A 10,625-nucleotide genomic window follows, 5' to 3' on the forward strand; every position below is an offset into this window, starting at 1 on the left:
GGTAGCATCCCCACTTGGGCACGACTTCGCTCCGTATGGCACATCTGTTGTCCAGGTGTTACGTACACCTGCCGTCCAGATGTGGCCGTTTGTAGCTTCCGCATTCCGAAGTTCATTGTTCACTGAGGCAGGTGTTGCCGCGTACAATGGGCTCATTGATCGCTCGTAAACATGTTATTCTCACTTTTCAGATCAACAACTTTCGCAAATACATGGTTCTAGATACGCAGCATTCCGTTTTCCAGATCCTTCTATTCCTTCTAGATAATTCAAATACTAATAATTGTCGGATATCTCTTAGGAAAAGGGAACCCTGCGTTAACAATATTAATATTAATTCGCTCCCACAACGTAGCATACGATCGCATCGTGGTATCGCTCGTCATACTTTATCGTCAAACATCGAATGTTTATTCGGGCTTGTTAACATGCTTAATTTTCCTATGATAACTTATGATGATCGTCTCCGCGTTACATTGCTCGGTTATTCGATTTCGCATGCCACGCGTTATCTCTATTCGCTTGTGGTTCGCGCCTCCACATGATGGCGTCGTTTGTTTGGCCGTTTGACTACCAATTATCTTTACAGAAGTCGCCTACAATGCATATTTATCAAAATCCTAATTTTAATCCTACGGATTCTTCGGATAGTCCGACCGCGCCTCCGTGGTTCGACTTCCCCTACTTTCCGTCCGTGCGACGCGCCGTTCGACGGTGGATCTTTGATCCTATTAACGACTCGACCGCGGTAATATCGATAATTTAGTGATTGATCGTCGATATCACTTTATTTGCTTGCCTCACGGCATGGTACCGGTTTTGCGTATTTCGCGCACCCTAATCTATTGATTGACGGTGGCTCTGTGATATTTACGACCCTACTATGCTATTTTTATCATTAAACCGCCGCGGGTATCGTCGGTTCGCTCGATCGATCTACCCCCTCGCGTGGTCTTTATAACCCCCAGTCTGAGACGTCTGTCATGTTTGCCGTGGGACAGGTCAACTTTTTTATCGCCGCTGTAGGTCAACCTAGATGATCCGGACCTTATTCGATCGTCGGTTCGATCGCTCGGCTCGCCATGCTGGCCTCTTATGCGTTTCGATGCCTGCCGGTTTTACCTTTATCTTGTCCTAGTGACCATTTTGCCCCCGAATTTCCCGGAGGTGTAAAACTTGGTATGCCGGCGTTTCTCGGTGCTCTTATGCAATTTTCGTCATTATGACGGATTTGCCCCCGATTTGCGTGATTGCCATCTTACCCCTGCTTATCGACAATTATTCCGGAATTTTTGCTATGTCTCGCGATTTTCGCGTGATTTACTCTGCGCATCGGTCATTTACGTCGATCGCGTCTCGAAATTACTCCGACTATTCGTTCCCATGGAAATCATGATGATTTCTTAAACTTCATTGATGCTACTTCGAATAGTTATCTTTTAGCTGAGCTGATTGCTCGTAATCTATTTTATCTTTGAATCAATCCACGTGACTCTACTTTTTATTACTCTCGATCAATGCATTCGCGTTCTTGTCCGTCGAGCTTATTCTTATGTATATCTATATGGGGAATTGGAAAATGAGGATATATCATTTTTTATGGTTACAGGTTCGTTTAATCGTCAATGTGATTAGGACCTTTGTTAATCTACTTGTCGAAATAAACAATTTTTGTCTTATGCTTATTTCGCCTCCGCTCACTCGGATCGGTAGAAATGGTAGAAAGTAAATTTTACTTTGTCGCACGCCGTTGCTCAGTAATTATAATTTTCACGCGCACTTATTATTTAATCTTATCTATCTATGTTTGTCCATTATATATTTCTTAATCCTATTTTGTCCATTATTAACGTTTATATTTTTATGTCGCAATATATACATGTTTTCTTTTTGTTTTCAGGTTCTCGCACGGTTTAACGTCGCTCAGCGACCGTTGCCGCATCCCAGATTGCCGCTTGGACAATTCGACGCTGTGCCTCCTCCGTCTCGTTCGGGCTGCTGATCCGCTCCTCTGCGTCACCCGTTGTTTTGTATACGGGTTTCCCCGTTGGTTTTCGTCCTCGTTGTTTCTTCACGATGGGCTGTGCCAGGATCCGGTCATCCGTAACTGTTGGTAGGCGTCTTTCTTGCAGCGTGTCGTGCTCGGGTACAGCCGTCGGCTGCACCGTATGGCTCATGACAAATGTATGCGCACGTCCGATCGCGAGTTTACTTGCATTAATTGTTTTTCAGATATGAGTTTAGATGAAGATAATTGAAAGTTCAACAATTTTTGTTCTTATTATTTTAAATGATTGTTTTAGCTACTTTATTCCGAATTTTTGTACTTTTTAAATACACAATAAACAATGTATTTTCATTTTCAGACAGTAAAAAATAAGTTCCAGATCAAATTGTGTCGATCAGACAAAGTGTTGAGTTTGCCCCGGCGCGGCGGGGTGTCGAGTTTGCCCCGGCATTTTTCAATTCGATTTGTCTTTGCGTCACTTTTCCTTTCCTGGCGGCAAAACAAAGCGACGTACAGCAAAACTTTCTGAATCAATTTTGTACCTGAAGGAACACTCTTTAAATATATACCATTGAATTTGCCTAAAAATTTTAATTAAATATTAAAAATTGCTTTTAAAAAAATAGTGTCGAGTTACCTCCGGTCTCCCCTACTCCCAGTTAAAATGTACATACTAATTACGTGGATATTTATAGTTAACTCTTAAAGTGCATACATTTTTTCGGTAGGGTAGACCGGGGCACGTTGTCACGCGGGGCACGTTGTCACTTTGGCTTTATTTAAAAAACTAATAACCGGAGGGCAGCACCCGTCATTCCCAAAACGTGTTAGTGTATGCCCATCTTTGGTGTGTTTACAGTCTTGAGATTGCGCCAGCCGTGTTGACGTAAAATCAACTTGAAAGTTTTTTGCGACCGTAAGTAAAATTTTATTGTCTAATATTCAACGTACTAGATAGCAAACCACTGATGCTCAATTTCATTAAAATAATTAACTTTTAGGTTACATATAAATAATTCAACAGCATTAATTAAAGTTTTAAGATTTTAATATTTCTCTCTGTATTATTGACATCTTGTTAATTTTCATCTCACTTTTTTAAGCATTTCTGACAATTTACTCGCAACATTCTTGTGTCCATTAGCTATATAGCAACTTGCAATAACGTATTTTCTTGATTATTACGAGCATTTGTTACAACTATATACTTATCCGGTTTTATCACTTTTAATTTGTTGATCATTTCAAAATTACCATTTTTTTGCATCTTTAAACAATTCTTTAACTAGTTTCAGTAAGTCATTAACATTTTGGTCCTTAGAAATATCAAGAGTGTTTTACCTTCATTATTTTTAATGTTATAAATTGCACCACGCTTCAATTAGGACTTGGTAATATCCAAAAAATCATTCTTGACTGCGACGTACGAAACAATGTAGCGCTGCTAGCAGCGGTTTTAGCATTGATAAAATTGTTTAATTTATGACTTACATGTTGTAATAAAACTTCAACAATTTCTTTATAACTTTTAGAAGTAGCAGTGTGTAATGGTGAATCACCTTTATTAGTAACTTGAGTAACATCAGCTCCATTTTTTAGTAAGATGTTCACAACACTTGCCTGTTCTTACTAACAGCGTAGTGTAACGTTGTTCTTCCATCAATGTCTTTATCATTTGGCATAAGCTCCATCTTTTAATAAGCGCTGAACAGCTTTTGTATATCACCATAACTAGCAGCAATGTTAATGTCTTTCTGCAGATGTAGAATATCTTGCGGTTCGTAGCCTGTAGACTTTAATATATATTTAATATCTTTTACCTTGTTTAAAATATCCAAAACAATGGGATGATTTGGTCCAAAAGCAGTGTTAATTTGATCAAAACATTCTCCATAGGCTTTAAGTGCACTAATCCCTTTACCTTGGAAAAAAAGTACATTTGCAATGTTGTATTGAGTAAGCAGAGTATCAGGGTTATTTGTTCCTAAAACATTTTTCTGGATATTCCAAATCTCTTGAAAGGTCTTCATGGCTTCATAAAATTTTTTTTGCTTGACGAATATTTTAGCAATGTTATGTAACGTCTCCAAAGTACCCATACGCTCAGTACCTAAAACCACTTTCTTCTTCTCGAAAACCTCTTCATAAATTTTCAATGCCTCTTCATACTTACCCTGGTGAGCCAGTACCTCCGCAATATTACTTTGAGCAAGCAAAACTGTTGGGTTATTTACACCTAATATTTTTTTTGTTTTTTCAAAAACTGTTCTACAAATATTTAACGCTTTTTCGTGTTTACCTTGTTTATCTAATAATAGTGCCATGCAAAAGTAAGTGGCTAAATTATTTGAATCATTTAGTTCTAATATTTCTTCTTGCTTTGGACAAACTTCTTGAAAAATATTAAAAGTTTCTTCATTCCTTCCTTGGCCATGCAGCACTAAAGCAATTGTACTCCCTGTACTTAAAGTATTCTTGTCATTTAAACCCAGTATTTCTTTCTGTTTCTGGAAAATTTCTTTAAATGTATTTAAAGCTTCTTGATAAGCCCCTTGTACACATAACACTCTAGCTATGTATGTCTGAATATCTAAAGTGCCAGGATTATCTGATCCTAGTATATCTTTTCTTTTTTCAAATACGCTTTTGAAAATACGTAAGGCCCTTTGATAATCGTCTTGATAAAAAAGGTTTAAACCTACATTAATCTGAGCGGATACATCACCTTGTGATACCTCTTTTAACTGTTTGACTTTTGAAAAGTTACTATGCACTGCAGCAACTACTAGCGTTTTGTTTTCTCTATCGCAAGCATTCATTATTGCTTTTACTGTATCAATATCCTTTATCTTGTTAAGATCATTAATAACTTGAGAATCATTATTTTTAATATTTTCAAATGAGTCACGCAGTAATTGAAATAAGCGAGTAATACTTTTATCTACACTAAAATCTGACGGTGTTTTACCATCATCAGAAACTGTATTATATATTGCACCATTAGATAATAAGAGCTTTACAACTTTTAAACGACAGAACTTAGCAGCATAATGTAGAGGGGTAAATCCCTTCTTATCAACTGCATTAGGATCAGCTTTATTTTGTAACAGAATATTGATAATCCTATCATAGCCTTTCCACGCAGCATAATGCAATAATGATGCTCCTTTAGCATTTTTGCCGTTAACGATCGCTCCTTTTTTAATGTAATGCTCAACTTTTGAAGAACCATTACGGTTTACAGCCTTAAACAAATTCTTAGTGAATGTTAATAGATTGATAACGTTTTCGTCATTAGACATTTCTAGTGGTTTTCTATAAGAATGGTCAACAGCGTTATAAACTGCTCCATTTTGTAATAAAACTTTAATAAAATCTTTATAACCGTGATTAGCAGCAATATGCATAGGAATTAAGCCATTAACATCTTTAGCATTAACGTCAGCGCCTTGTGCTATCAAATACTTCGCAACTTCTAATTGACCATTTTCTGCAGCATAATGTAATAATGTCTTATAAGCTAAATCAAGTTCATAAATACTTAACCCCTTACTAAGGAAAAACTCTACATTATCTTAATTTATAACCTTCTCTCGCTGCAATATGTACAGGTTTTAAACCAGAGGCATTTTTAGCATTAACATCAGATCCTTTATCTATTAGATACTTTATCATCTCTAAGTTATGTTTTTGTGAAGCAATATGCAATATCGTCCATTCATTATTACTTTTAGCATTTATATCTATTTTTTCGTAGTCCTGCAGTAGTAACATTTTAACCACTTCTAAATGACCATGTGCCACTGCTAATTCTAGAGGTGTTTTGTTCTTATTATCCTTAACATTAATATTTGCTTTTTTATGTAATAAAAGTTTTACAACCGTACCATGACCATAGGTTGCAGCTATATGTAATGGTGTAACATTTTCGTCAGATTTAACATTAACATTAGCTCCACCTGTTATTAAAATCTCAACAATTTCCTGATAACCTTTTTGTGCTGCAAAATATAATGGTGTTAGGTTATTAATAGTTATGGCATCAACATCAGCTCCTTTTGTTAACAGAACTTTTACTACATTCTTGTGACCTTTAGTAGCAGCCAAGTGTAATGGTGCAACATTTTTTGGGTCTTTTATACCAACATCGACTTTATTGTCTAGCAAAATTTCTACAATATCTGTATATCCAGCAAGTACTGCTGGTGATAAAAGTTCAATGTCGTCTCCATTAACTTTAACTCCATTTGATATAAGAACTTTAACAATTTCTTTTTGATTATATTTTATAGCAGAAAACAATGGTGTCATGTTGTTGCTCTTAACATTAACATCGGCTCCCTTTGTTACCAAAATCTCAACGATTTCTTCATGACCTGCTTTTACGGCTGTATGTAATGGTGTACTATCTGCATTATTTCTTACATCAATGTGGGCTTTATATTTTATTAGAAGATTAACAATGTCTTTGTGGCCTTCTGCAACAGCAATGTGTAACGGTGTAAAACCTTTAATAGTTCTAGTATTTACTTCAGCTTTATTTTTTATTAGAAAAACAATGGCATCTCCGTGAGCGTTTAGAGCAGCTAGATGCAATGGTGTAATACCGTCATAAGTTTTAGCCTCTATTTCAGCTTTATTTTTTATTAGAGAAACAATGGCATCTTCTTGACCGTTTAGAGCAGCTAAATGCAATGGTGTAATACCGTGATAAGTTTTAGCCTCTATTTCAGCTTTATTTTTTATTAAAAGATCAACAATATTTTTGTGGCCGTTTAGAGCAGCTAGATGTAACGGTGTATTACCGTCATCTGTTATTGCATCAACCTCAGCTTTATTTTCTATTAGAAGGTTAATAATGTCTTCGTGACCGTTCAGAGCAGTTACATGTAGTGGTGTTAAATTATTATTAGTTTTTGCATTAGTATCTGCTCTTTTTTCTATTAAAAGTTCAGAAATTTTCTTATGACCATTTTTTGCTGCACAATATAATGGTGTAACGTTATTTTGAGCTTTAGCATGAATGTCAACATCATAGTTAAGTAGAGCAACAACTATTCCTAGATGACCATTCTGGGCAGCAAGATGCAATGGAGTCACACTTTCATTACTTGCAACAGTGGCAATATTAGCGTTGGCTTTATTTTTTAGTAGAGTCTTAATTATTCTCTCGTGCCCATTATTTGCTGCATAATGCAAAGGTGTATTATTATTGATTTTGTCAACAACATTAACATTAGCTCCATGCTTCAATAAAATATTAACTATCTTCTCATGATCGTTTACTACTGCACAGTGTAATGGTGTAACACCACTTATGCTTCTAGCGTTAACATTAGCTCCGTTTAGGATTAAAGCACGTACTACTTCCAAATGGCCATTTAATGCGACTAAATGTAACGGTGTGCAATCTTCATCATCTCTAACGTTTACATCTGCATTATTTTGAAGCAAGAAATTAACTAACTCTAGATGACCCCTCTCTGCAACTGCATGCAACGGGGTAAGATACCAACTTATAGTTTCATTAATATTAACGTTTACATATTTTTTCAATAGAATCTCAGCAACATCAATATGATTATTCACTATTGCATGGTGTAAAGGTGAAAAACCAATTTTATCTTGAGCAATAATATTAGCTTTATTTTTTAATAAAATTTCAACAATATCCTTGTGACCTTTTTGAGCAGTGACATGTAGTGGCGTTTTGCAACTATTATCTAAATCATCAATACATGAACCTTCTTTTATAAAAAATTCTACAACATTTTCCCTTCCATGCTCAGCAACAATATGTAATGGGCTTTGACCATTAATATCTTTCACATTAACGTTTAAATTTTGATCAAGAATAAGTTTTATAACTTCAGGACTGGATCCCTTAGCAGCAAAATGTAACGTGGTCCATGAATTAATACTTCTAGCATTAATATCTGCACCTTTTTTGAGACAATCCTTGAAGTTGTCTGGCTTTCCTTCTTTCAAAGCAGCAAACATTCTTTCCTGATTAGTAATGGTCTCTAAGTCTTGAGAGTATTTCTCTCCCAAATTGAAAGAATTTTTGGTTACTAACTCGCCAATGTTTTCTTTGCTTTTAATATCTTCCTCATCAATTACTTCTTTGCTTTTTATATTTTCTTCAGTAAGCTTTTTAGCGTTCAAAATAACTGCTATTGAAGGATCAGTTAACAGTACATCAGCTAAGGCATTATTATGAGCTAAATGATTACGTAAACATTTTCCAATTAATAAAGGAGTGTTAGCATCTAAAAGCAGTAGACTATTTTGCTTTATTAAGTTATGCTTTAAGATATCTAAAATTGACATTATATCCAGAACAAGCATTTCTACTACTGCTTGCAATTTTTTATTACTTTTATAGAAAGGTAATTTTTTAATAAATTCATTATTCAATGCGTTTTTGCTTAAAATATTTTTTAGTTCAAATATTTTTAGTGCAAGTTGGTTATTATATTTTTCTACACTTTCTACATTTTCTACATTATAAGTCTTCCTTTGTTTACGTGTAGGACGCGAACCTTTTTCATTTAACATTTCTCTTAATTTCTTAATCCATTCTATGTCACTTGTTCCAAATTCAATATAAAAGAGAATTTCGCAAATTAATGCGTTTAATTTATCAAGATTGTCATGTTGTATTCTTGATTTGACACTATAAAAAATTTTCATTGACAACACAGCAATTTCCTTATGGCTATGAGGCTTTATTCTTAGAGTCATTTTCTCTAATGCTTTATTAGCAAAAAATTTTATTTTTTTAATAACTTTGTGGTCAATCTTAAATGTGTCACTCATGATAATTAAGCATCTTAATAATTGAAATTCTTTGTTATAATCAGTTCTGATATTTTCTGATTGAGTTTCTGCACAATTGATTATTTTATTAATTTTATTAAATAATTTCTTTTCATAATCCGTCTTGTCAGTTATATTATCGCTTAATTCTTTAATGAGTTTTTCAAGTTTCTCGTATTCCATCATTTTAAAATCTGCCAATATCATTTCATCCAATTTAACATTACTAAATATTTTAGCAATTTCTTTTATTTCACCTAAGCTTTCACTATCAGCAATTCTTTTCAGCAGTATTCTGATCGTTTTAATTTTTTTATTAAAAAGAATATCAGTAATTACATTATCGATTCTTTTAGTATCCTTTTGAACACCAATAAAAAAACGTCTGTATTTTTCTCAATTTCTGTTCTCTTGGAGAGTGAATCAGCATGCGATAGTGAATCACGTAAATCTCTCATTATTTTTCTTGTATCTTCTGGTAACGATAATAGCAAATGCTCACTTGTAGTATCAGATAACTTAGGGGATTCTAAAGTGTTTTTTAAATGCTCGCCGATAACCTGTAAAACCCTTGTAATAATTAATTGTCCTTCCCTCTCTTTAGAATCAGCCGATAACGCAAACTTTATATAATCACTTATTTTCATTAAAGAATGGATATCCCTAATTTGTTGGTAATCATTATACAACTCTTTAAATTGAGGATCTTTTCTAATAATTTTTACAACTTCTTCGCGTTTTAAATTTGGAAGTTTATTAATGTTCACACTTTTTTTTTCATTTTTAAGTTTTTTTGCAAAGTTTTCTAAGTAATTTAATATTTTGCTTTTATTCAATGTAGCATTATAAAATAGATTAATTTCTTTTCGTTTTATGTGAGAGAAAACAAAACTGACTAAACAAAATTCCATTTCTTCCCAAGGTAATCTATCATAGGTTGATTTCAACTGCCGCTTTAATATATGAATATTTTTTGCGATAAATTTTGTTACAAATAAAAACCTTTTATCTACTTTTTCCGTGTTTGAGTAATCTTTCTTTAGCAAGCTAATGTTTTGAAGTGTTAATTTAATGCGATCTCTGATGTTATCATCATCAAGACAACTCTTTACATTCTGATCTTGTCGAGAAATATTAGAGAAAAAACGGAGGTTTACTAACTTATTTTGAACAAAAATTTCTATTTCGTCTGACAGTGGTACATCCTTTAACTTTAATTCTTCATAAGCTCTTGAAAGAATTATATCCAATTCTCCTAAATAAACAGAAAAATAATTGCCTGGCCATTTATTAATAAGTGTATCAAGAAGATCGACATTGCATGAACGTAAAGCATAATAAAACGCATTATGGCATGTTTCATCTTTATCATCTGGTAATATAGTGTTTCTTCCAATAACAACAGACAGATTATTTATAATTCTACTATCACTATCAAATAGATACTCTAAAATTTTTACTTTATTATATTTACAAGCTAAGATAACTAAATTAGTGCTTCTAACAGGGTTGCTGGCATTATCATAATAATTTCTCAAAGTTATTTTATCTTCTGCATTACTTATATTGTCAATTAAATTGCTTAGTTTTTTTAACCTATCAATATTATCCTCTGATACTACCTTTTCGAGTTCAGTTAGAACTTGGGGATAAAGTTCTAACTCTCTTGGTTGTTTCATCATATTTTATGTTTTCTCTTATAAGTTTCTCTTTAAATTTTCTATAAAGTAGGTGATAGTTGAAAAAAATTAGTTTGTTTTGTGTGTGTGTGTGTGTGTGTGTGTGTGTGTGTGTGTGT

The 10,625-nt window shown here is 33.8% G+C and overlaps 1 protein-coding gene across 1 annotated transcript; it reads right to left on the minus strand.

The window, feature by feature from the left end:
- Window positions 1–3,514: 3,514 nt before the first annotated feature.
- LOC112456849 (serine/threonine-protein phosphatase 6 regulatory ankyrin repeat subunit B-like) lies at window positions 3,515–9,052 on the minus strand. Its single transcript, XM_025019611.1, is given in 2 exon segments — window positions 3,515–5,580; window positions 5,582–9,052. Coding segments are annotated over 2 exon segments (4,653 nt in total). The 5' UTR covers window positions 8,357–9,052; the 3' UTR covers window positions 3,515–3,702.
- Between the last annotated feature and the right edge of the window lie 1,573 nt (window positions 9,053–10,625).

This window comes from Temnothorax curvispinosus, unplaced genomic scaffold, assembly GCF_003070985.1.
Source record: "Temnothorax curvispinosus isolate PA1 unplaced genomic scaffold, ASM307098v1 QBEX01007269.1, whole genome shotgun sequence".
Taxonomy (NCBI): domain Eukaryota; kingdom Metazoa; phylum Arthropoda; class Insecta; order Hymenoptera; family Formicidae; genus Temnothorax; species Temnothorax curvispinosus.